Genomic DNA, 27,076 nt, shown 5'->3' on the forward strand with positions numbered 1-27,076 from the left:
TTAGTGTGCTGCAGTCATTAGGGCTTTTTTATGTTTTGATTATTACTGATATTTTATAAATATTCTAGTATACAAATATACCATAGTACACTTGATAAAAATAAGCTCTAATTGCAGAAAGCTCTTGCTTCAGCCTTTCAACAGCTAAATAGCACATGAATTCATTCACATTCAGTGATTATTTTGGAGACATCCACGTTTTTATTCATGAATTTGAACTACTCTGAGGGCTGTACAGCGCAGCTTGATTCAGAGAGGATTTGTCTCTGCAAAGTCTTCATTGTAGTCACTGAAACTCGTTGAGTTTGCAGGTTCAACTGCAAGGCTAGAATAATTAACACTGAGGATATTAAATCTGGTTTGAGTGCGTTTTTTTGTTGCTAGTGGTAGGTTTTGTTTTTTTCAAGATTATTAATGCAATTGTAGTGGTTCATATTTACATTCAAGATCTTGCAACCCCTGCAATTCTTCCTTCCGCTTAACAATAGCTGCATATGCACTGTGTTCTGAAACTTTAAGTATCACACCGTTTTCCTATTCCTATCCGTCTCTAGTTTACATTTTCTCTGATTAAGATGTTAGAGAGTTCTCATTAATTTATGTGGAGATTTTTTTCCATTTGCATTAACAGTAGTAAATACAATTTTAAGAATATTTCTTACCTTAATAGCCAGTGTGATATCAGCATATGCACAAAACCCTCCACCTTTGTCACTTGAACAGTGATGAAAGCCACCTCCTAAACATAAAAATGTGGAAGAGGTGAAAAGCTGGATACTAGGGAACATGCATGGTCTTTACAAAGAGACAGACCACATCAGGTATTTTTTCTCCTTTCGGAAAAATCTCGCCTAGAGCTGTCAATCCCCAGCCTAGCACCGCAAGACACTGCATAGGGTTTCTGTACACATCTTGTGGCACCTTTCAGGCCACCACACAAAGGACCAGCAGATGCCCAGTTTGAAGGCCATTGTCCCTTTTACCTAGCAGGGACTGAGAAATGCACACACATAAGGTAGTGCCCACACAACAAGACGTACTGCTTTGAAGTCAGTGAAGACATACTGCTAATGAAGCCAATTAACATTATGGGCAAATGCAAAGGACACATGGAAAGTTCTTTCCCCATGCTGAATGCTGGGTCAAAAAATACCTAAGAACTATGGCCTTATCAGCATTTGCACACGTCATCATCTTTCTGTTTATTTACACAAACAGTCAAACCTGAAGGAAACTTTAAGAACTGATCTTTAAAACAAAGATGTATGCTACGTATAACGAAAAGTACTTAGTCTTCCTCCTCCCAAAACACATACTTTTATATATTAACCCAGAACATTTTAAACCAAGAAACCCACTACAAATATCTAGGCAAAAAAAAAATAAAAAAATTAACAACCCCCTCTTATATGTCAGGAAATGACAGAATTTTAGTTTTTTTTTAAATGTATTTAATTTTTAACATTGGATATTTACTTTGTAGAAGATTACATTTTAAAGTATTATTTGTTACTAAAAGACGAATAAAAAGGTAGTTTTATATTAGACATGTTACACAGCAAATCTCCAATTTCAAGGCAGAAATTTGCTTTAAAAAAACAACAGGAAAGCTGCACAGATGCAGGATTTATTGCCTTCAGAAATATCAAGTGTGTGTAAGGAATAATGGAAAATCCCGTAACTGATGAGCTGTGTGAAAATGACAAGCTAAGTCTTACATGACAAAATATTATTTCAATAGCTTACTACTGGTTTTACATTGCTATTTTAATATGAGCAAGAGAGCAGACATATTCACTCATTCTTCATAATTTCCTCATTTAAGTCTTTTTCAGGAAGAACTGCACAGCCTAAAATAGGGCTGTACCAGTTAGAGTCAACTCTCGTGCACATCAGCCAATCCCTTGATTTGGTGTTTATATATATAAATTGGCTGATAATGTCTAGGAGAACTGTTGTATAATTTAATGGAAGGTTTTGTTGAAATATTTACGTCTAATCTGAACACCTTTATCCTTTTCTTTTCCTCACCACTACAACCCAAACACTTTTCTCTACGTAGGTATGTACCATATCTTTACCCAGTCACCTTATTGCTTTCTAAAATAATTTTCATTTAGTTATAAAATTGCAACATGGATGATAGTGAATAAAAAAATCCACTAGGACTTTTACCATTTTTTCCTTTAAAGTTGATTTAAAATAAACACAATCCAGTCACTTTCTGTTATTATAAACAGAATACACATCACACTGAATCAAAATAATGATTTTAAATGCAGTTTTAGGTATCACTTAATGCATTACATTTGTACTTACCCACATTGATTGCCCAGCCTCTATCAACAGCAAGTTTTCCTGCCTTAAGAAAATTACAGCAAGAACTTGATGAACGAATGAAGCAAACATTTAGCGCTGTCTGCTCCCACCCCAAACGCAGCTCTTGACATTCTAACACGCCCATTGAGTTTTCAGATGTTTTTACTACTGCAGGTCATTCTGAATCAGAGTTCTGAATACGAACCATACAAAACTGTTCTCAGCATAATTAGTTGAAAAAATATTTGATATCACATCTGTATTTCATTCTCTGGCAGTCAAACAGATTTAAAACTAACTGTGCTTTGAGGAGACAAACACTGACCCCTAGCAGACAAACTAAAAAGTGAAAGCACAAGTATTGGTAGGAATAAGAGAGAGCAAGAACCTCCTAATATCCTTCCTGCTCATGTAAGAAACAGGAGGAACCTTTGCTCCAAATCTTGAAAATACAGATCAACATAGCTTCAGCTGTGGGTGGGGACAGAAAAATGCCACAGTATGAAGTGTCCTGTGGCTATTTCTGTTTTTTAAATAATGTAACAAGCACAGTATAGAACATTACTGATCTTTTGACTTTCAATAAAAAAAAAAAAAACTGTGCCTGTTACACTCCTATAAAGTCAAAGGACATTGAAGGAAGGGAAAGTATTAACAGAGAAAAGATAATCAAGGCTTAAATTACATTTTACAAAACAAAAAAAAAGACTTATTCTGGCTAGGAAGACTCAAGCAAGCATTTATCTACAGGTTAAAAATAAGTTAAAAAGAATATATTACTAGCTACTAGCTATAATAAAAAAGGAACATCATAGTATTCTTTTCCATAATTATGGAACAAATGTATTGCATATCATACAAGCAAGGAAGTTTGGACAGTTGAGAATTATCCATCCCTAGTATTTGAACAATTCTAGTTTATTATTAAGGAAACTACCTGGATGTTAAACATTATCCTACTAAGAACATGCCATCTTAAATTAGATCTTGAGAAAAAGACTATAGTTTCTGAACCATAATACCAATTAAGTTACAGGAAAAGCACATTATCTGTTATTTAGCATACTTCCTAGGGATTGCTCATGAACAACCAGTCTTCCTATGTTGTTTAAAATCATTAAAAAGAACAAAAACAACAGAATTTTCATGATAAACAGGACCATTGAGCACAGCAGAAGATTATCTGTACTTCTGACTTGGACCGTACAAACTTTATTGTCTTGTGAATCAAAACTGCTTTTCAAGTACATGGGGGTGCTGGTCGACACCTGCCTGAACATGGCCCAGGTGGCCAAGAAGGCCAACGGCATCCTGGCTTGTATCAGAAATAGTGCAGCCAGCAGGACCAGGCAGGTGTGCTCTGCTCTGGTGAGGCCGCACCTCGAGTGCTGTGTTCAGTTTTGGGCCACTCACTACAAGAAGGACATCGAGGCCCTGGAGCATGTCCACAGAAGGGCTACGAAGCTGGTGAAGGGCCTGGGACACAAGTCCTGTGAGAAGCGGCTGAGGGAACTGGGGTTGTTTAGTCTGGAGAAGAGGAGGCTGAGGGGAGACCTTATTGCTCCCTCCAACTACCTGAAAGGAAGGTGTGGGGAGCTGGGGGTCGGCCTCTTCCCACGGGTAACTAGTGACAGGACCAGAGGGAATGTCAAGACCCTTGAGAAATATCAAAGGTAGTGTATTAGCAAACTCTGCACTCTTCCGTATCACTTTTCACTACCACCATTTCTGTGATCCCTTGTAACCACTGTCCCCAAAAACAGACAGCATGACTGTAGTAAAGGAGGACACTGCACATTCCTCCTCAGACAGGGTTTTGCAAAGCAGACTCATCTCAATAACCATTATTGACTGTGGTCAGTAACACAATGCAGAAGAGAACTGTGCAGGAATCTGAAGTGATACTGAAGGACTAAATGGAGACGGAAGGAAGCTACTTTTTCCTCTGAGTGAGGACCAAAAACTTAAACACCTTGGACTGTATTAATCACATGAATCCAGAAAGCTATCTTTTTTTCCCCCTCTCTACTACTAGCCAATCCATAACACAAGGCTTAAAAGATAAATAAAACTGCCCCAGAACTCGCCACACACTCCATTGAAAGAAAGCTGACTACACAGATATCAGCAAAAACGGTTTGGTGCTATCTACCAGCTCCTGGTAAATTACCAGGAAAACAATATTCCAGTGGCTTTATGCTGGCTTGCAGTAGGGGATGCGCTGTGTTCAACTTCTTACATCTCCCTTTCACCAGTTAACACCTGTTAAAGGAAGCTGTACTTTGCTACCTCACCTCCCATAGTGCAATAAATCCAAAAGTTTACCCACAACACTTTCAGTAGTTTTTCTGTTTTTCTCCTGCTTATGCAGGCTTTCAACGCTCCAAAAAAACATATCTGATGCTGCTACGCTGTACAAACACTTTTATATTATTTCTTTACCTCATTTTGACATTAAGTAACATGTACATCTAAGAAGACTGAGCAACAGAAGACAAAGTAGAATTAGGAAAAGGATTTTAAGAGGCAAGAACAAAAACAGCTGGACAGTGGCCAAAAATGGGCAAGACATATACAATTTATTTTAAAAGCAATCTGCTTCCCACTCACAAATCTAAATTAAAACCGAACTCTGCAACCTTCTCCTCCTTCCAGAGGTACTTCTTACTTTTCAGAAAGTTATGTACCCTCTTATGCATTCAGAACAACAGACCAAAATTTCCATTGGCTTTGTCTGAAGCCCACCAACTTTAAATAAATAATAAAAAAAGCATATGCTTTCAAGAACAATTAGATAAACCCTTAGTTACGTATGCCATCATGTTTCCAAAGCTCAGGTCAATAAAAAATGTTACAGAAAAATAATTGGAGTCCTTATATTATGCACCTTGGCATCAGAAACATAGCTTGCTTGAGAATACATTCATAAATACCCCAAACCCCACTTGATACTGTCTACATCAGGTTCATTCCCTAATGACAATATTTCTACATAAATGCAAACACCCAGGATATTTTACTACAAGCAATTCAGGCTACTGCTGATACAGCACTTCTTGAGGACACTGTCATGGCTCCACTGACTTCTTCTGGGATTAAAAAACTTCTAAAGATAGCAACAAGATACTGAAGAAATACAAATAGATGCTCAACATTTTTCTAGTTAGTATTTTCAGTCTTTAGCACTAAGCAAAACATAATATTCTTTCAATTTAAGTAACTCTTGCTCCTCCACAATAAATACACGTAATTGTATATTGTTGTCAACTGCGCTGCAAGTTTTTTACTTGCCTAATTCACAGCATGCCCATTAAGCTTTGAAATCTGAGAAGGTATGGAGAATAAAAGCCTCCAGTCACTTTTAGATATACACTTGCAAATCAAGCAGTTAGGCTGCAGATTTAACAGAATACTTAGATATCTATATAAACTGCTATTTTTTTCCTGATCATCATACCTTAAGTTGTTCTACCATTAAGACATACAAATACAACAGAAAAGCAATATATTTCATATTACCTTAAAAATCTGATTATAGTTGGCTCTCTATCATTTCACCCAGGAGGACTCAAACTAAATAGTGCCCAGATCCACTTACACGCAAATGAGAGCAGTGACTGTTAATCTCACAAGCCTCACCAAATACTTGGGAAAATTGCTTCATCAGACTTTTAAATTCCCTTGCATTGTTCTCTCACACTGAACTCTCAAATCCAGTATTTTAACTGTTTCTGAATACCATGCTGCATTGTCTTCTATGCAGTAATCACAGAAAAGCTTATCATATTATTGATGTCTTGAATGAATCCTTGATACATTCAAGAAGGTAAACATTTAAAAATATGAAGCCTCAATTCCAGTGCACAGTTGGATTACTAAATACCTATGTTACGGTTGACAGAAACAGGAAGCTACTCAATAGCCTATTTCTGAAAGTAATGCTGTTAACTTTATCATTCTATTATAGCTTCCCAGTCTTGCTCACCTTTAATATCTAGTGGTTGCAATAAATTGTATTCTCCTATCTGGCATAAACATATTCTGAAAGGTTTGCTAACCCACAGAATAATGTTCTTCAGTAACTGGCTTCAAAGAGATACAGGAAAAAGCAGTATCTGCTTCTATCCTTTCCACATGCACCCACTAACAGCTGCCTTCAGAAAGGGTAGCTAAAAGGCAGCAAAAATCCATTTGTATCATAATATTATGGATTTCAGATGGGATTATTTGTTCTCCATTTATGTAACTGTTACAGCTCAGTGCCTGTGAAGAGACACTGGGACTGTTAACATCTCCTGGCACCATGCTGTACCGTTTCTGAACTCTAGATCTGCTCTGACAAGTAATGAATAAAGGGCAGAAAGGATTCCATTAGTTAGAGGTTTAAACTTATTAAGGCATCTTTTCCTCAATACGCGGTTTAAGTAACTCATTCCTGGTTCCAACTATTGTTTTCATTCTTCGTACTTCTTCAACGTCTCTAATAGAAGTTCTCTGGCAAAATTAAGTGTCTGGTGACACACAGCTCTTCTCCCCAGAGCACTCATTTAACTAATCAGAAAACAGATCTGTTAAGGTGAAAACAGGCTACATCTCACCCCAGTTCAGCTGAGCTGCTTATACAGTATCTACAACAAAAGAAAGAGTAACTTGCTTCATTAAAAATAGACACTAACTATTTAAAACCAAGCATAATGTGATTTTTAAACGTCAACGCTTACCTAGTACCTACAGTAACCAAACCACAGCCATTAGGTAAGCATGTGCTTTAAAACACCTTCTACCTGATTATTTTTGAAGCCTCCCATTCCTAGAATTTGAACACAGTTCAAAGCTATTCAGTTTCTATATTTGCTCTAAGTCCTGCCATCTCTATCATGGCTTGCACAGGCTCCCCCTTACTACTGCCTCTGAAAATTACAGACCATAAAATCAGGTTTTCCCTTCACCTTGGTATTTGCTAACAGGTGCCAAACTTTGCTCACTTTAGGACTGTACACTAACTTGCTTCCCTCTGCAGGACTTCAGGGTTCAAGGCTTTGCGTTATACAAAGTTTTATAACTCATTGGTTTACATAAATATGATAAAAAGTGAATCAAGAACACCTTACCATTATTGTTCCTCCTGTCTGGGTTCGCAGAGGTTTCAAAACTTTTCTCTGAACAAGGAAGTTGGGAAGGAAGAGAACTGGTGGAATTTCTGTGATTGTAGCCACAACAAATGACCACTACAAGGTGGAAAAAAAGTTCCAATTAATGTAGCCTGTCTTCATGATGACATTTAGATATCTCAGCAATTGCTATTTATTAAATTCTCTATCTACAAATGATAGGATGTAGAATCGTTCAATTTTAACAGAAGACAATCATATGACTATCTCAGAGTTTTCTGGTATTCAGAAAAGCTCCTTTGACTTCACAATTATCAATGCTTTAACTACAGAACATTTCTTTTTGGAGGTAAGTGGGTGGTATTTCTCAACAGTTCATTTGTAAATTTATTTATAATAATATTTATCATTTATATTATTCAGGTATCAATATCATCTCTTTGTCAATAACAAAATGCTTTAGTTGCTTTCTAATGACTTGGTAAAATACTTTTGCAAGATATTTCAGCTTTAAAACAAGCACAATGTAACAAACCAGATTCAATCCTGACATTCTAAAATGGAATTGTAAGAGGCTACATTTGGATAAAATATACACATTTTTTATCACAAATCTGAAAGGTCATCATAAAAGTTCAGCATTTAAACACTTGAATTTAAAAAAAATAATAATCTCAGTGGGAAGAAGCAGAAGCAAGGAAGACTCAAATCAACAACTATCCTCCTGCAGGTTAAGTGATTGCAAGAAAACCATAAATGGTGTTGGTAAGGAATAAACAAAGCTTTCTATTCACAGTTGAGGATTTTTACAGAGCAGCTCCAAGTCCAAAAACATTCACTGCTTTGGACTTCACTGTGTTTATGCAATTCCTGACATATGGGGGGAAAAGAAACATCTGACTATAAAGAAAGTCTGATTCAAGAATACAGCTGTAGACTTCAATGAAAATGCTTCTCAAGGAACACCACTGTAGCATTTAAGAAATGTATTGCCTCAAACTGTGGGTAGTTTTGCTTTTTTCTTCCGTGTGCTAATTTTGTTTTCCAACATTTTCTGCAACACATTTGCAGAACAGCTACGTATATGCTTGAAAAAGAACTCAAAAGGAATTGGTCTGGTATAATTGCATACTTTTTTCAAGTTGTAAAAATAAGAAATTATTTTGAATAGATGAGGACTATATTAACTATGTTTTCCAGGCTGTCAGTTAGCTGCCATAGCATAAATCTTCACAGAAATGAAGATTAGCTTCCTTTGATACAGAATAACCCACCAAACATGAATTTTAAAAATCACTATTTTCTGCATTCAAATGGTATATATTATAGAGAAATATCAGCTACTATTTCTTTTGTTAGATACTTGCTCTCACTCAGTCATCGCCAATTTACTGATTCCCTAACAACATTCTAGTAGATACGTAAGTCTGTAACTTAACAGATTCCTACTGCTGATCAGACAATTTACAAGAATATATATTTACTTTCCTGTGTTTCAGATAAAACTATGTATACATGTAAGTCTCAATTAAAAGTGACACCCTGTTTTCTTAAAAGGAGTAAAGAAGTTGGGTTAACCCTTAATTGGCATATTTTCCTTCATTATCCCCTCCTCCCAAATTAACTACTAGGCAGTATCATTAAGTTTAGCTAAGTGCAACATCCCCCACAAGTGTATTACATCCCCCAAAACCCTGAAACTAAAGAAAACCTCAAGAGTTCTCAATTGTCCTTGTTTAAGCCCAGACTCTGTAACATACGCATTTAATGAGCATAGTCTCGCAGGACTTTATAATAAAATCATAATAACTATCAACTGTTATTCCTTGACTATAAAAACCTCCATTCTTAATAAGGATAAACAATTTTTCAAAGTATTTGAATATGTGGTAGTAAGGATGCAAGGACTAAAAATTAAACTGCAAAACTAATATTAGGAAGATAAAGCTAAAGTAGTTGCTTTTATGCTGACCATCCTGCACTAATACAAAGAGCACACGAATGACCAAAACCAAACTCTGAAGTATTGCCTTTCATGTTATGCATTCATCGCATTCCAGCATTTTAAAATAGCCAACAACATGTCAAATTAAAAAAAAAAAATCTGTAATATCTAAATTTAAACTGTGTTTAAATCTTTGATAAGTTTCTGGAGCAGGTCCCAGCTTTAAGGGAAAATTCACAGACTCAAAAATCCAACACCAAGCTTCTAACACAATTTTTTTATTTAGAAGGTCAGTGGGGACAAAGCTATGCTCATCTTCAATAGATAATGAAATTACATTTTTAACTTGAATTAACATAAAAACAATCAGGAGACTAAGAAGCTTGCAATTATCACAGAAGCTTCCAGGTCAAGGTATGAATGCAACATTATTAATAATGCATTCATAAATTACTGAACTGATAAAATCTAATGGTAGCCAAGCGCTACTCCCAAGAAAACCAACCAGCCAAGAACTGCAATTTTTGTGTATCAGCCTTCCAACTGAAGAGTTAGGAATGCTAACAAGAAACAAATCACTGATCACCAAATCCTACCTCATCCTTTTGTTTAAGAGGCTTAAACAGACACTTTAGCTGCAAAGAATGCTCTGCTGCACTCGCACATTAGTGTAAACACTGAAGCCTGTCAGGTATTTCTCCCTGTAACCGAGTCCTCCTGTTCAGTGTTCTATTCAAATACCATAATCTTTAAAATAACATTTTTATATTCCTTCACCTGACACATTAACACTTGCACAAAAATTTAGGTGAAAATAAATACATTTATTTCATCTCATGATTTTCTAATGAATATTTTACAGAAAACAACTACTAGCCTTCACAAAACTTTCACCAATGAAGTCTGAAAAAAAATAACCAAGCAAAAAGCATGACATAGGAAGCAGAGAATGGGTGACAGCATGAAACTGCATGAACTGAGGACAGGAGCAGGGGAATGGTAAGGACCTGCAGTGGTGCTCATTTTATCCAAACCGAAACCATATGTTTTCAGCAACCAAGTCATCTATGGTCAACTACAGCAATGCACCCAGCCCAAATCCATTTTGTGCTGTTTTCTTGAACACCTCAAACAGCGAGAGATATCACAGGCTGAACTGATTGTACGAGGCTGCTTCTACTGCTTTTATGCCCAAGAGCCCTACTGTCTTTCCTCTGTGTCTCACAGCAGATGCACTCAGATGACAGGGCAAGAGCCAAAACACACTAGAAAACACTCTCTGTAATCACAAGAACAGAGCCCTCTAGGCCCATGTAAAATTCGTTCTGAAGAATCTATATGCTCCTTTTTGAAGGAGTATATAAATCGCTGATGTGATATACTGATCTCATACATAACAAGATGTCCACATAGCTTGATTTCTCTTGATTTCTTTTATGAAACACATCCACTTTTCACTAGACATAAAAATTTAAGTTTCCAAGAAAGCGATTACTTTTTCTTAACATTGACATCATTTGCAAATATATAAAAACACACTAAAATTTGTAAGCTCAACTGATTATCACCTGATTCAGGTCAGTTCCAGAAAAAGCACATCTCACATTTGACTGACACACACAAGCATTACCCATGTTATTTACATTTCAGTATTCACTCACTTATGTTATCATAAGACTTCTGGGTCAGATTAAAACGTTTCAAGTGTAAGACTTACGAAGTGTGAAACTAGGTTAAACCTCATTGCCTAATGTCTTCCAGAATTTCAGAATGCCGATATACATGAAATTCATTATTTTCCATAACACTAGAACAAGATGGCGAGAAGAGACAAAGAGACAGCAAGCAAATTATCCAAAGTCTAGTCATTACTTTACAGACCTAAATTCTTCAAAGGAATATCTCAGAGAGGAGAGTCACCTCAATTTAAAACACCAAATTTTGTTCTAAGGAGTGTTCATATCACCTTAAGCAGGCAAACAGGTACACCCCTTCTCCCAAAACAGAACTGATTTACAGTACACTGCTTGATCTACTTTGTGCACAGCATTTTTTTTTCCACTACAATCAACCCCAACCCAAAATAACTACTTTTGAATTATGAAATGCAGAATCATCCTAGGCAGTTTCTTCAGCTTCTGTTAAGGTATCAAACACCATTTCTTCTTGCACGTGCATGGAAATATACCACCAAATTCATGTTCAAATTTTATATGACATAATGCAAAACTACGCCATTTTTTGGTAGATCTGTATCTGTCTGAATTAAAAACTAGAATGCAGTAACACAGAAGACTTCACATAAGGAAGCAGAGAGGATGCCTTGTGCCTTACCATGTCTAGCTATGCTATTTTTCATTTGCAACTAACCACTTTTGTCTTTGCTGCTTGTCAGGAATTCACAATCATGACCTATATGACATCTTCCAATTCCTACAAGCATAGGAAATACGCTCTCAAGTAAAAGGGCAACATGAGAGATACAATTAATGACATCTGGAAGCACAAGACAGTACTGGTTTTGAACACCAGGACACAGGTTATCAGACAATTCTCTGTGAAGCCACCCTACAGGTACTAAAAATATTATTGTATTTCAAACAGAGCTATGCACATTACATCCTGCTTCAAAGAAGTGACTCAGTAAAAAGAGGTGGGTGGTTCCATGGAATTAAAAGCTCAGTATCAAGAACAGCTGCAATAAGATCAAATCTAATGATGTATGAAATTGCAAGTAACTTCCTAGCAATGAATGAAGATGCCTAAAAGAACACAGAAAAGGATTAAAAGTGAGAAAGTCACACAAATAATAGATTTCTTACACAGAATAAAACATTCCAGAAATAGCAATACAAGGACTCTTTCATTGTGGAAGGGCAAAGATGACTCAAAGTAACTTCTTTTGAATTATGAAATGCAAGATTATTTTTAATATAAATCTCTCCCCTTCCCTCCTAGTAAAGAGTTACCAACAAAAAGCAGTGTCACATGCCACTATCCAATTCCTTCTACAGATGACAATACATTTTCAGAAACAAAGATCTCACATGTTTATGCTTTAAACAAGTTTAACAAATGGATGTTTCATTTATAAATACCCAATTCATGCTCTTTTTTCTTCATGAATATTTAACCTTGTATGGGCCACTATTGGAAACTTCCACACACAGATAACACACGAGATTATGCCCCATGTTGATCTTTCGGCTCTTGTATTCCACTGACACAGTCAGTCTCTAAGTATGAAACCACTGTTTCCCCCCTCAACAGACTAATGACAGAATTCCTACTCAGACGCTCTTCTGAGATTATATAAAACTCAAATCCATAAAGCAAACCTCACATTAAATAATATGAAATAACAAATTCAGTTTCAGGGCTCTTCAATAAAATTTCAACCTCAAGACCAGATTTTACTAGAGTAAAACAAAACAACACTTTAAGACCAAATCCCTGGTAGTAAGGAGAATATTATTTGAATCTCAAACATCATAATTTTTCTTATGTTCATTTAACTTTGCTGAAATATGCCTATGTAAGATGGTAGACCCTCTTCCCATCCATGTTCTGTAATTTGGCTTGCCTAGTCTTTCTATGATTTTGTCACTATTCTCAAAGTGAATGTTGAATTCAAAATATGAAAAACTGATCTATAATCCGTAAAAAATGATCCTATAATGAATCAAGTAGGATATATGTTACCCTTCACATTATTTCTAGACACTTAGCTTGACAGACACATTAGTAAGTACAGCACCTTTAGTTTATTAAGGTAGCGCCTCGTGTGAACAACCAAGAGATCTTCATCCGTAGCTTCCCGTGCCTGTACAATCAAGTCATCTCCAATTAGTTTTTCTTCTGAAACAACAGGAGAGAAATTGTAGTTGTCATTGTATACAATCACTTAACTTCCCATACTCCACATTGCCTAAGAAGCTACTTTGACCTTAATTCCTACATCTGTAACATAAATCAGTGCAACCCTTTGTGTTTACTCAGTGTTTATATATTTCCAAATACATAAATCTCTATACATGTAAACTATTAATGTTTATTTATATATTTTTTTTTACAGAAACTTTTCACAGTGTAATCATGGTAATGTCTTGTTAAAACTGAAAGAAAAGACTGGTACTAACAGAGGATGGACAGAAACAATCACAAGACTCCTTACAGTCTAGGACTTGATACACGTGAGAAATCTTAGTGCTCATACATCAAATGTTCCTTTAATATGCTTTAAGAAATTCCACAGTTGATACTAGTATTCAGTTCCCTAAATCAAAGCAGCACCAAAATAATAATAATAATAATAATAATTACTTGAATATTCATGGCAGTGAACATTTACACGTAACTGTGATATCTGTCACACTCCTACCTTCATTTAATTTCATGAAATACTAATGAGCAGCTATTAATTCTTTCCCTTAGAGACCAAAAGATAGTTTATTTAAAACCTGGTTTTAAAAGAGCAAGTTACAAAACATCACTCCAAGATTTCCGTATGTGAACAAGGATGATACAATTGAATGCATACTTGCCAGAAAGTTGAAGTTTAGGTTGACTTAAAAAAAAACCCAAGCCCTTCAGAAAAACATCGTTGCTTTGCATGATTGCTACAAACAACAAATATAAGGCATCATGATGATCTTCCCACACTAAATTTAGTATTTGTTACAGGGCTGCAGTTTAAAACTATGCTTTTCCTTCAATTCTAACACTTGGAGTAGAGGAAAATCAATTCAAAAATATGAAAGATTTTGTTCTTAGTGTTATGCAAGAGCAGCACCTGCAACAATATTTACTTTGGCAAGCTTATGTTTTTCTGGACTGTGGCTTGAGAAACATTTCATTCATTCATGTCAGACGTAAAGCCAAAATGCTAACAGTTTCATTCTTGAGGAAGGAGAAAGTGAGTGTAGAAAGATTTTCACTGGTGATTTTCTAGAAGATAATAGGAACTGTGCAGATCAGCTGTTAACAGAAGTTACTACAGAGCCAGAGAACACCAGGAGTGTTAGAGATGAAGAGGGAAGAGTGGATATTTCACGTAGAAAAGAGCTAGAGGAAAAGAATTCACACAGAGAAGGAGCAGAAAGGCAAAGATTTTGATTCAGAAGTTACTCATAGAATCCAAGACATGGATAGTTAACTGCTAGAAGGCAGATTCAGCTACTAAATGGAATGTTAGAATTCATTCAACCTCAGTTAAATGAATAAAAGGTAGCCTAAAGTAGGAAGGGCAATACTTCACTGCAAAAGATCATCAGCTGAAGGAGTCATTAGGCCCACATAAACTGAACAGGCCTGGCTCTTGGATAACCTTTGTCTTGGCAAGAAAAAGGTGTGGGTTTTTTTGTTTTTTTAAACTCGACAAACAAACTTAAATTTTAGATAAAAATGTCAAGTTTTTATAGGATCTCACTAACTCGTGTTCTTACATTTCTATTTCCTTCAAGTATTTCTGTATCTTCTAATTTATTTAAGCAGCAATAACGAGCACCATCACAAAAAGTTCTGCCTGCCACTAGAGGTCTCAAAGCTCCTCCCAGACATTATCAGAATAATATCACGACATTGATAAAAGAATGGATTTATACAAGTTGCACTGGTCTTTCACACCAAGAAGTGCTATTTGCCAGTAGACTGTCTGCAGTCTCATGAGTGACTACATTACAGCCCGCAGCAAGCTGGTCATTAACGCTTGTAGTTTCACAAGCCAGATGGAATGTCTCCTTTCTTGTTACACCAGGTACAAAAGCAATGGAAGCACACTGGCTACAGAAAGCTGTACACAATACTCCCAAACTGCAACGTAGGTCTTGCAAGCCGAACTGTAAGCTTGCAGCTACCATGGGAAGGATCTTCCATTCACTGCTACAAAATTGAAGTCTGCATTCAGTTTTGGATCCAGGCTTAGTCTTCAAAAGAAAGAACTCAAACTACAAATAGCACCTATCTTCAAGGGGAAACTTAAAGGAAATACTGTTCTCATACACTAGTCTTGCACTGAAAGAAAAAGTAAGAATCATTACAAATCTGTTGAGTATCAAAACACGGCACTGAGCCAGGCACATAAGGCACCTGACTCAGGCTATGCTTGAAGTCAGTATTCTGGCGCTCACTTCAGAGGCGGAAATAGTTCTCATATATCCCACACGAATCTTTCTCATAATGGCCAAGAAATGAAATTCTGCACAGTTCATGTTTCCTTTTGAATCACAAAGACCTGGAATATTTCAAGATTGTCTAACACATTGCCATACTTATGTTTCTTCCTACTCCTTTTTACTCAGCCTTGTAAAGCTCTGGGCCAGAATGAATTCAACCAAGCTGGTTACTCTGACTAGTATTATTCACACCTCTGGGGAGAGCAAATCTTTTAATGAGCTTGTATTTTCAATCACATTTCACAAGTTTCACTATGTACAGACACCATGACGGAGCCAAAAACAAAACCATGGGCTTTATTTAGTAAAGCAGACAAGAACTTATATTTTCAAAGAACCATGAAATAAATCTTTGTATTCAAAAGCCCTGGTGTAGGATGTTTGCTCTAACAAGACACAATTTCATCTTTTCAGTATTTCATGTGGAAGACCTTCAAGAATGTGTAACACATGACATTCAACCTACCTCACAAATCCTACAACCAATTTAACTTGTTAGGATTTAAATCTGCAAATACATCAGAATATTAAAGCTCTGCAATAGCGACTAAAGTGCATGGCTTAAATCTATACAAGGAGAAGTGAAGATGTACAGTCACTAGTATATCGGCCATTACTAACAGAAGCCTGCGCTAATTACACCTCTTTTAATCAACTTGTACAAATGTTGGTCTAAGTGGTATATTCTCGTACTTTACCTTTCAAGAAGTTGATTACTTTTCCCCACTTCCCTGCATCAAAGGGATGCAGTTTCTCCAGTCCCATGAAAGTGATGTTGTAGTCTGGAGAATATACGATAGGCCAGCATACTGATGGAATGTCTTCATACAACTCACTTCTGTGAGGCCTTTAAAAGCAAACACCAAACTAGTCATTGCTTCTAGGAACTACATATGCAACTCAATATTTTTAATTGAATTCCCAAAATATAAATTCAAGTTCTTATTATTATCAGCTTTTCACTGGGAATGGTTCCTGCAGACGCTATTTCCCATAGTTACTGAAAGGAACACCTGCTTGTTGTTTCACTGTTCTTCAGCAGTGAGGTCAGGCTACGTAACATAACTCACTTCCCACCAGCACAGTTAAAACTTTTTAAATAACCAGTAGGGAAGAGAAGTTAGTGAAGAACATACGTTAGTGAATTATGCATATGAGGTTAACTGCAGAAATGAAGTAATGGAAGCATTTGCTTCTCTCCCCTAGCCCCCTTAAGTTCACTGAGCAGTACCTGTCTTAGCAGGTGCACCCAGCTTTATGAGCTGACATAACCTCAAATAAACGCGTTACCAGGCTCCTTTAGAAACACACTTTCTGATCTTTGCCTGAAGCACGCGTGCGCACGCTGGCCAGGTCAGGCTGCACCTAAGAGGCTCCTGCTCATACGCAGCCCGCTCCACCTGCTCGTGTCCCTCCTAGGCCTCAAGCCCAACACCCCAACACCTCTCTCGCTCCACAGGCTTTACTTGAAGTTTACAAGAGGCTTCACAACTTACTAAGCAGACAGAAGGGTTCTTTGACAGATGAACAATACAAACAAAACCCCCTTATTTCCAGCCTAAACATGCTCAAAACCGCCCTTCTAAAGGACACCCCCACAGGCACCAAAGCACAACGGAGGCTTTGAGGCAGCGTCTGCGGCCCCGCTCCCCGCAGGGCGCCCACCAGCAGGGCCCCCTCGCCTCACCCTCCAGGACAGGCGGCTCGCCCAGAGCGGGACGCGCCGACCCGAGCCGGGAACACGCCGCCTGCCCCTGCGAGAGGGCCCTCGGGGCTGCGGGAGCCGAGAGCGCAGATGACCGCTCCCTCCCGGCTCCCCCGGCCTTCCAGGCCGGCTGCTGTCAGCGGCTAGAACCGGCCCTACCGCCCAGGCCGCCCCCAAGAGCTGCCCGCCCCGGCAGGGCCCCGCATGGGCCGGCCCAGGCCCCGATACTCACATCCCCGCCGGGCAGGCTGCGGGCCGCCCGGCCGCCCGGCCGCGCCAGCCCCGCCGGCCCGCCCCGCCGCGGGGCGGAGGCACGCAGGGCACGGCCCCGGGGCCGGGCCGTGAGGGAAATGGCGGTACGCTGAGGTGTTACACGGGGGGTGGTACAGCAGGTCCGCATCGAGAGCCTCTGCGGGCAGGAAAATATGATTCTTGTGGTAAAATGAAATGCATGAGGCGTTAGGAAGTGAGGAGAGACAACAGTGGGAGCAGGATGAGAAAAGCTGAGGTGAAATCGTGATATTATCGCGATGAGCGGCCGAACTCCCCCAGGAATACCACTGCTAAATTTGGAGCCGCCATACACAAGTAAAAAGAGCCAAGAGCCAATTTCAATTCAAGAGCCAATTTCTAAGTGTACTTTACTACTCCTCTTTGAACATACAGAAGACGCATTTGAATCAATACTACCATCATGAGAAATGGCCCTCAATAGCAGCAATGCCTGTCAAGCAGCCCATAAAAATGCAGAAGTACTCTTTCCTCAGGAGGAATAGCACCTCTGTACGAGAGCTCCAGACAAATATCTTTCCTTGTGCTTGGGCTTGGCATGCAGTTTTGATGGATGCCTGGACTTCACCTTGGTGTTTATTCAGCAGCAGGAGACCAGTATCCTGAGAAAACATTCTGTCCCTCTGACATTATCATTTAATTAACATTTCTTTTTGTTCTGGCCCTTCATGCACATGCCTCAGCATTAGTTCAGCATATCTACCTTTTAGTCTGGTACTAACTGCTTAATGCTTGGTGTTTAATTAGAGCTTGAGTGTTGCTTGGTTAATTAGTTACAAATACAATGATATTTCATTTTCATTTAAATTAACTTCTAACCATAAATTAAAAACATTTGCAAATTCCTTATTTGTTGGATATGGTAAATTGTTTTTCATAAGCGCTCTGCCATTTATTATTCATATCTGAGCTGTGACACCCACACTCCTCAAAATGGAAAGCTGACTTCACCATTAATATTTTCATCCCAACAAAATCAAATTAAAGCATCTTCTCTGTGCTGGCTAGATGTGACGTTGGTTGCTTTCGTTTTCCTCCTGTGCCACCGTAACTCAAACTCTCCTTACCCACAGACTGATCCCCAACAGGCCTCTCAGTAACACCTTTTTCTTTCTGCTTCAGTGGCAGAGATGCGCTTGCTGTCTCGGAGGCATCCTAAGAAAGTGCTCTGCACATTTAGACTAATAACTGTTCACTCTTGCTGAGTTTAAAGTATTAGAAATTAGAAAATATTGTTTATAAATCCTCTGCATTACTGGATGCATTTGGGCATTCTGTGATTGTAAGTCACAGCGCTCGCCCCAGAGGACGAACAACCCAAGTGTGGAAACATTTACGCTTAGTTTCATTACTGCAATGAGTTTCATTGCTGTCAGTTACACTACTAACAGTTTTTAAACAAATCACATGAGGCATAATATTGTTGTTTGGTCTTATCTTTTTATATAGGAAGGCAAAAACTTCCTCATGAAGTAGGCCTAAAACATGCACAACAATGACCCGTACTGGCCATTCTCAGAGCTTTAGTGTTCTGCCAGCAGAATTTTTGAGGCAGGTGGATTAGGAAACCTTACAGCATGGTTGAAAAAAACAGAGCAAAACAACTAACAACATTTTTGGTTCACTCTCAAAAAGTTTAAGAAGATTTGGGTTTCAAGTGATACCACAATATTTAAAAGAAAATGGATTAAAAATAAAAGTCTAACCTGAAATTATTTTAAATATGTGTAAGTGAAATATTTTGATCTAAAAAAAAAAAAAAATAAGACAAACCAACAAACTTTGAAATTAATATATATTGACAAAATGTACTGGAATACCCAAATCCATTTTTTTGGCTGAAAGATATTTCCTTTAAAAGTTCTGCTGAGTTCTAATCTTTGCTTTACAATTAAAAAAGCAAGGCAACATACGTAAGTCAACAGAAACTATGAGAATATGACCAAAGTCACTCAGAATAAAGACACATACCTATAACAAGTAAAAAATAGTTACAGACAGTACAGAACACAGCCTTTTTTTTCTCTGAATCCTTCAAAAATTAGGCCTCAAATGCCTTGTAAAAGTGAGAAAATAGATTAATTACAGCCCAGCTTGTACAGTGTACTGATGTTATTTTCAGACTGATAGCTCTATTTTCCCGAGACAAAGGAAATGTTTTATCCTCATACAGTTCTCCTTGTGTTGAGACAAAGTGTGACTTGAATGGTTTTGACAACATTATGGATAACACTGGTGTCCTGTGGTAAGGGAGTTTATTAATTGCTGCATACTTGAAAGCACAGGCATATCGTTGTTATAATAAATAACCAGCAGCCTATTAACTCTCAAGGTTGGCCTGTTTAATTTGCTCTTTGTCATCCAGGAGATCATTCATTTCATGCTGAAAATCATAAAAAACACCTTTGGGAGGAGAGACTTCCTTTCAAAGGGAAATACTCTTTTATAATGTGGCTCCAGGTTGAAATTCACTCAGGTAACGACCCTGGCCTTCCACGGAACTCTTTGCAAGGTGTTCATATGATTGGCCTCTTTGAAGTTCAGGGATCCACTTGTGTGGATCCATTTCAAGATGGGTCCTGAGCCCAGCATACTAGCAAAAAACTTATTTCAGCAAACAGAAGAATGTGTCTGACTAGTGTCCCATATGAAAAAGACGGGCTGGTTAGGTCTGCCAGTAATTGAATCTGTTTATTACATCTGTTCTTGCAATTTGTTGCACATTCATTCCTTAGTAGAAAGACAGAATTTGACAAACTACCTTGTTTTTTGAAGGGACAGTAAAAGCCCATCATCAGCTTCTCAACCTACCATAGAATAGAAAATGTCTGTAGCTCTGATGTTTCATTGTGTTGGAATGACTAAAACTTGATGAATGTTGAAACATAAGTTTTTCATATTAAGAAACTGGAATTAGAGAGAAAAGTCAGTGATAGCAAATCCATAATAATAAGAAAATTGGGTCTATGGATGCATGTAATGAATCTGCATGTAATGAATCCTTTGGGTCACTGAAGTATGTCGTCAAACTAAGAGTCATTACACCTTAAAGTGTTATTTTAACCTCCTACAAAGTGTCCAGGTCCTGCCTCTAACATTCAGAGTTGGAACAATGCAAGAGCTGGGATAATCTCAGTAGGTTTGATCAGGGCCCGACTCACACAGGTATGCTCCTCCTCTGTATGGAGGCAACTCGGCCACTTCCAAACTCTCGCCTCCATCTTGTCATGGCAGCACGTAGAAAAAAGCAGTGTGCAAGTCACCTCCTTGTGTTGCGGTTGTGAGATGCAAAATGTCCTTACTTTAAAGGGGCAAGACACCCTCAGGGCAGAAGTAAGAGCCATATCACAGATAATTTGCTGTCAAACTATTTTGAGTTTAGGCTTTTGAAACAGGTGGCATAAAGAAATATGCTACAGATAAAATCAGGATGAAACACTTGTAAAGGAATATAAGGAAATGGGACTGTTTTTACATTGGGATGTAATTACTTTTTCTGTATTTTTTATTTTTAAATAAGAACTCATTAATTAAAATTTCTTTATAAATTCATCTGTTTTCCAATTGGAAAACAGTATTCTGAGAACCTGTGCTTTAATCTCTTTGATCCCAAGGGCTTTGATCTGCCATGCGATGACATGACTGAGATCAGGCATTTACTTCCACGGTGTGTAGAAAATGTGAAATTATTGATTCCTATAATCCAGCAGAGCAGGAAAAGGTCTGTGCTTTTTATAGCTCAGAAACTGATAGTTTTCTTTCCTTACTGTTGCTCAGAACAGCTGGAAATGCAAGGCCTGAATGCTCCTTAAAGACATCGTTATTCTTCTCACATTCTTATCTTCACTGGTACTAGCCTAAGTCTTTCTCCCTTGCTGAATGACATCTAACTGAAATCCTCAGCTTTTAAAACAATAGAGCATGATACCACTAGCCACCACTTCGTACCTTCAGGGTCATGTAATTTTCAAAATGAGAGATACAGGCTATCACAACAGAATTCAGATGATACAAATCCCAGCAAGGGCTTATTCCAAAAAGACTTTAGATTGCCTTCTCAAATTCACTGCAGTGACTCAACCTAAAGCTTTAAACCAACTGCTGAAGGAAGCCAGGGGGCTTCATTTACTCTCATGCACTGTAAACATCTGCAAGTCAATACAAAAATGGAGAAAACTGTGTTTAATACAATAAGGTGCTTTCCAGAGCAACAAAAGTTTTCAAAGTTGTAATACATTTGCAGGTCCCTTCAGAGGTGGAACTAGCTACTTAACAGGGTGAACACGAGCACCAGAGAGAAACACAATGAATTTGTGAAGAATCATTATACATATGTGTATTACTTACATATAAATAGAGATGATAGGAGTATTATGGGAACAAAGATAGACTAAATACACCCTGCTACAGTGCCAGTTTAAGAAACACTTGTTGGAAAGTATCTAAGTCAGGGATCTTTGATAATATCCACACAGAGGAAGAGAAATTCAGAAAAAGATAGGCCTCTTCTGTTTTCCTCACCACCTTCCATCTCACTGATGGTCAGAATTAAAGCAAACCCAAACCATGTTTTCTAACTGCCTCAGTAAACAACAAACAAACAAAACTACAACAGCAACAACAAAACCCTTTCTTAGCGTTTAAGGAGGAGCTCATTTCTGACTTTAATTCCACAGGAAGTTACTTTGACAAAGACATGCTGATCACACAACGTGATAGTAATAAACCTCGCTCGTTTCTAACACTAATAGGCTGCTCATCAGTTGAAGTATGTCAATGACCAACAATTAGCACCCTTCTCATTTAGCTACTGTGATTACACCCATCCTTGTATTAACACTGCATTAATTGCAGTTTATACCATCTTGATTTGTGGCATGTGGTGATTAAGTGTAGCAGTAGGGCGTAGTGACTTCTTTGACTTCCTCACCACCAGAAAAGCTGGGAAAAACCAGAGCAAAGCAGTGGCCAGGGTGATTCAGCTCCCTGGCTGCTGACTTGCCTTGTGCTGTAGGCCTCCCATTCTGCTTCCCCACAGCCCTTCTCTCTCATCAGTGAAACTCTTGAGAGTATTTGGTGCTCTCTCTCTCAAGTTTAACTATTAATTTGTTCTTACACAATAAGGAATTAATCACAAGGTGAGTTCTGTATGGTCATCTGCGTCTGTTCTAGTGCCTCAGCTGAAGGTCTTGATCTTTGTGAAATCCGTATGTCCTTGAGCTACCAAGAGGGAGAGAAATCCCCTGTCTGAATGTGGTGGAGCCCTCAGGGATTTACAGTTTCACATCTATGTAAAAAAAGCTGTTACAGCCAAGCACGGTAAATCAAGACATGCAGACAAGTTTGCTGTCTTCCTGGCTGTCCCCGTGTGAAAGTAGAATCAGCCTTGCCTCTGAAACAGAATCCTTCAGAAGTCGAACCAAAGCCTTTCACAGATGCTCACTATTAATGTGCTGTTTGGGGGTGCCTGAGGTTGGCATTCAGTTACAGGATTGGTTATGCATTCAATTAATGAGAGAAAAATCTAAACATATTAATGTCAGAAATCCCTGAATGTGCCCCTATAACAAGCATTTCAAATGACTGAGACTTGTGAATTGTGCATCAGTGTCTCAATTGTCCATCAGTGTACACGCCTTATTAACACTGCTACTCCTGTAATTACTCCTACTGCAAGTTCTCTGGCTTGCAGGAATGTTGGGGAGATCAGTTCACTAGTGGTGGCTCCTGGGTAGTTGGATGTGATGGAAAAGGAAATTAATTATCTTTCTCCAGACCACATTTTGAATCATGGGCAGTAGATAAGGCTCCAGGGCACGTACTTCAATAATGAGGAGAAAACAAAAGAGCAAAGTATCATCTGTTCTGTGCTCCTGGGTAGGGCAGGGGTTCTTCAGAAGGGCTTATGTCCATATACCAGCACTGCTTGAACAGGTAAGTAAAGGCTAAAAAAAGTCATACATGGGAAAAAAATATGCATATTAATTCTGCCCAAATAGCCTGATTTGGGTAATTGGTACCTTTTCTGTATTTTTTTTCCTAAATTTTAAGCATATTTGTATTTGAACTTGTCTGTATGTTTTATAACAGCCTGTCCTCGGGCAAGCTGTTATTGGTTTATTTGAATGTTTGCATGACTAAACAGGGGTGTTTGGGAGGGCGGGAGCAGAACTAAGTTCTGTGTGTTTTTTTTTTTCCCCAAACCAATTAACCTCCTCACAAAACACAATATTCCCCTCTCCAGTGCAGAAATTACCCAGACTCGAAGCCGTCCTCCATGTAAGCCCAGCCTAGCTGCTGCGGTGTATCTGAGTCCTTTAAACTGTCAAGACGGCTAAGCCTTTGCAGAGGCCCCTTCTTTGTACTTTCAAATGCGTGTAACCCGATGGCCAAAGGCACAGTATCGGTCATCCCTAATGACTTTTATTCCACTGTGGGTGCTCCAGTCGCGTGGCGCAATGTCCGTGTCCTGCAAGGACCACAAAGCCTCGTGGCGCGTTTTGGACAGGAGGTGAGCTTGCAGATGTTTCAAGCTACAGCTAATTAGAAGCAGTGTCCCTAGTGAATAGTGAAGTTCAGAAGGAGAGGATTGTGAGCTATTCTAGCAGGGTGAGAAATAAGCGATACATAATATTTCCTCAGACTGATGCCCTCTCCTGGCAGTGCAATGTGCTTTAGGTTGTCCTCGTTTAACCTCAGCACCTTGCACACTGATTTGACCTCTCTAGAAACTAACTGTTCCTGCTCCCTGGTGTCTGCCTTGGAAGACCGAACAGTTTACCCATGTTCTTAGACAATTGCATTTGCCTGCTGTTTGTATTCACAATGACAGAAGGGAGAGCTGGGAGGAGGGAAAGGAGGAAAGGGGGTGAAGAACAGTTCAATGTGGAGACAAAACTTTGGACACCTGTTTTTCAATATCAGATATATAAGTTGTTGGTTCGTTAATCAAAAACCAAATACTCACATGTTACAAAAAAGTTAGTTTCAGCAGTTTGCCAAGTAAATCTGCCTATTTAACTGCATTATTAAACGCAGTATCTAATATACATTTATAATGGTGTAACTAATATGCAATTAATGTAATTTATTATTGATGTAAGCTAGCACACTGGAGATTTGCTCTGTTATTAGGAAAAAGGGCAACACTAAGAGATGAAGAGTAAATGACAAATTGTAACAAAATACAAACACATAATGTATGTAAATGCATAATCAGCTATAATCAATAGCCAGGTATATATTTGGGTCACCAGCCTGAACTAGAAGGCTTACCTGATCATTACCTCCTCATGCCCCACATGTGGAAAGCTAAGCAAGGCCCCTGCCTGCCCTTAGATACTTACTGGGCCCACCTGGCCCTGCCCAATGGCCCACAGCTGGGCTAATTTAAAGGTGTAATTGCTAATTAAGTAGTGGTGGCTTGTGCAGCTGGGTTGCCCCCAGGCTGTCTGTGGGGTGTGCTGCCTGCACGATGACAGGCCTGATGGGTTTCAGGAGGGGGTGGCTGCATGCTGGCTCCTTTGGGATGGGCTTGAAGCATTTGGACAAGCGCTCACACATAGGGTCCGATTTTTGGGTGGCCCTGTGTGGAGCTAGGAGTCGGACTTGATGATCCTTGTGGGTCCTTTCCAGCTCGGGATGTTCTATGATTCTATGAGTAATAAGTAATGTTTGGGGAGTGATGTGCTGTCTCTGATATGTGTTAAAAGACAGACTTTCAATTTTATTTTTTCATTCAAATATGGAAAATGTTAAAAACATCTTGCTTGTCAACTCATTACAGTCCCCTCTGAAAGAAAAGTAGATTTATCTGGTTGAAAAGATAACTTTTGCTCCTTAGAAAGCTAATCAAGCTTTTTCAAACCTTAGTCTGAGCTGCACCAACCCAGTACCAGTGGAACAGAATGCAGTCTGTAGCAGGACTCAGGACAGTATTGCAAAATGCCAAAGTAGCAAAAACTACTGCGAATGCAGTCAAATGTGAATTCCAGGTCATACATCTACTTCTCAGATATGCTTATTTCACATATCTGGATCAATTTTTACCAACAGATGCAATTTAAATATAACAATTCACTGGACTTGCAGTGTACAAAGATAAGTACATGCATAAATCTGCTGGGGGGCAGAGTGCCTGTAGTCATAATGATGCAATTTCTTGAAGAATTTGGGAAGTCGATAAAATAGTTCCTTTACAGATGGTTATTGCACTGAAGGAGTATCTTGAGATCTGTTGAATTGCTTTTAATTAAATTACATCATTTACAAGAAGATCTAGGATTAAGGAAAGGGCACCGTTAAGAGACTGAGATATTGCTTAATATTTGAATTATGAAGCAAATGTTGTTATTTTTTGCAAATACAGTACTTGCACATGCACGTAGTCCTGCAATATAACTAATCTATTTAGTTCACTGTGAGACAAAACTCAGGCATAAATTGGAAGGAAAAAATGGTTATGGAGCCTTCAGTGTAATTTTTTTTCAGTAGATTAGCATTACAGTCATTAAAGCTAAGCAGATGCGGAATCAGATATGAAGAAAACTCCATGAAGGTCAAACAAGATGTGTTCTGAACTCAGTAAAACTAAGCCCAGCATTTTACAAAGCTACGTAAATGTATTTTTTTGATTTTTAAATTTAAAAAATGAGGCCTATTCATTATTTATACAGAAAATCTCATTTGTCTCCTGCTTTTCACCAAGTGCTTTTCAATTTGAAAGGATCATTTCATTGTAATTTAGTGAAATGTGAGTGAATACTTTACTACTTTTCTCTGCCCTCCTGTCCTACTAATTAGTTAGAGCCCAAAAGTTCAAACTTTCAAATAATAACAAATCTTTATTCAAATAATTGGCAATAATCAAAGACTCAAAGCCGTTACAACAGTCAGTTATGAACAAAGAAGATTCTCTGTGAAATGAAAACTAATAAATGAAAAATATTTTTTTCTTCTATTTATGCATTTCTAAAAACCTTGGGCTTCCTATAACATACTGCTGGGAATCTATATGTGATTTCATTTGACAAACATGGGGCTAAAATTGGCATCCCTGTAACTAATTTACAATGCTATTACATAAAAACACGGAGAGAAAAATTCACAAAGAGAAACTGCAAGCTGCGGAGTTGCTTTAAAACTTTTTTCCTCTATGAATTACGTCAGATACCTAGTTTTATAAGACAGCATGGCGCTTCTGGGGCTCTTATCTGAGACGCTTAAAGGATTTTACAAATTTTAGGTAGAATAGTAAAATAAGTAATATAATAGTAAAATAAGTTAATATTCATGTGTTTCATGTGTTAATATTTCATGTGTTTCACTTAAGGTGTTCCACGCCTTCTACATGAGGAATAAGAACAATGTTGTTCCACAGTTACTAAAATGAGCCACAATTTAAAAATTGCATGGAAACCTGTTGCTAAACACTTTTCTGGGGTCTGGGCTGCAATCACTGCTGCAAAGGACTGTCTGGCATTTCCGCCGCAGAAAAATTTAAAAACTGCAGTATCACCCTGGAGCAGATTTC

The 27,076-nt window shown here is 38.2% G+C and overlaps 2 protein-coding genes across 9 annotated transcripts in view; one reads left to right on the forward strand and one right to left on the reverse strand.

Annotated features, from left to right (window-relative positions):
- The window catches only part of HDAC11 (histone deacetylase 11), a 53,177-nt gene that overhangs the window by 10,785 nt on the left and 15,316 nt on the right, over positions 1 to 27,076 (reverse strand). For 2 of the 8 annotated variants that reach the window (XM_083796425.1, XM_083796429.1), the window contains exons 2-6: positions 16,247 to 16,395; positions 13,133 to 13,233; positions 7,431 to 7,547; positions 2,320 to 2,362; positions 663 to 739 (exon numbers count right to left, since the gene is read on the reverse strand). In XM_083796425.1, coding sequence (XP_083652551.1) covers positions 663 to 739; positions 2,320 to 2,362; positions 7,431 to 7,547; positions 13,133 to 13,233; positions 16,247 to 16,313 — 405 coding nt within the window. In that variant the 5' untranslated portion in view covers positions 16,314 to 16,395. Of the gene's footprint in view, positions 1 to 662; positions 740 to 2,319; positions 2,363 to 7,430; positions 7,548 to 13,132; positions 13,234 to 16,246; positions 16,396 to 17,235; positions 17,464 to 17,485; positions 18,211 to 27,076 lie in introns of those variants that run through there. The other 6 variants (XM_083796422.1, XM_083796423.1, XM_083796424.1 and 3 more) reach the window with 6 other exon arrangements.
- The window catches only part of NUP210 (nucleoporin 210), a 76,356-nt gene continuing 72,654 nt past the window's right edge, over positions 23,375 to 27,076 (forward strand). The window contains exon 1 of the mRNA XM_083796375.1: positions 23,375 to 23,478. The gene's annotated coding sequence lies outside the window, so the exon portion shown is untranslated. The remainder of the gene's footprint in view (positions 23,479 to 27,076) is intronic.

Source organism: Anser anser, assembly GCF_964211835.1.
Source record: "Anser anser genome assembly, chromosome: 12".
In the NCBI taxonomy this organism is placed as follows: Eukaryota; Metazoa; Chordata; class Aves; order Anseriformes; family Anatidae; genus Anser; species Anser anser.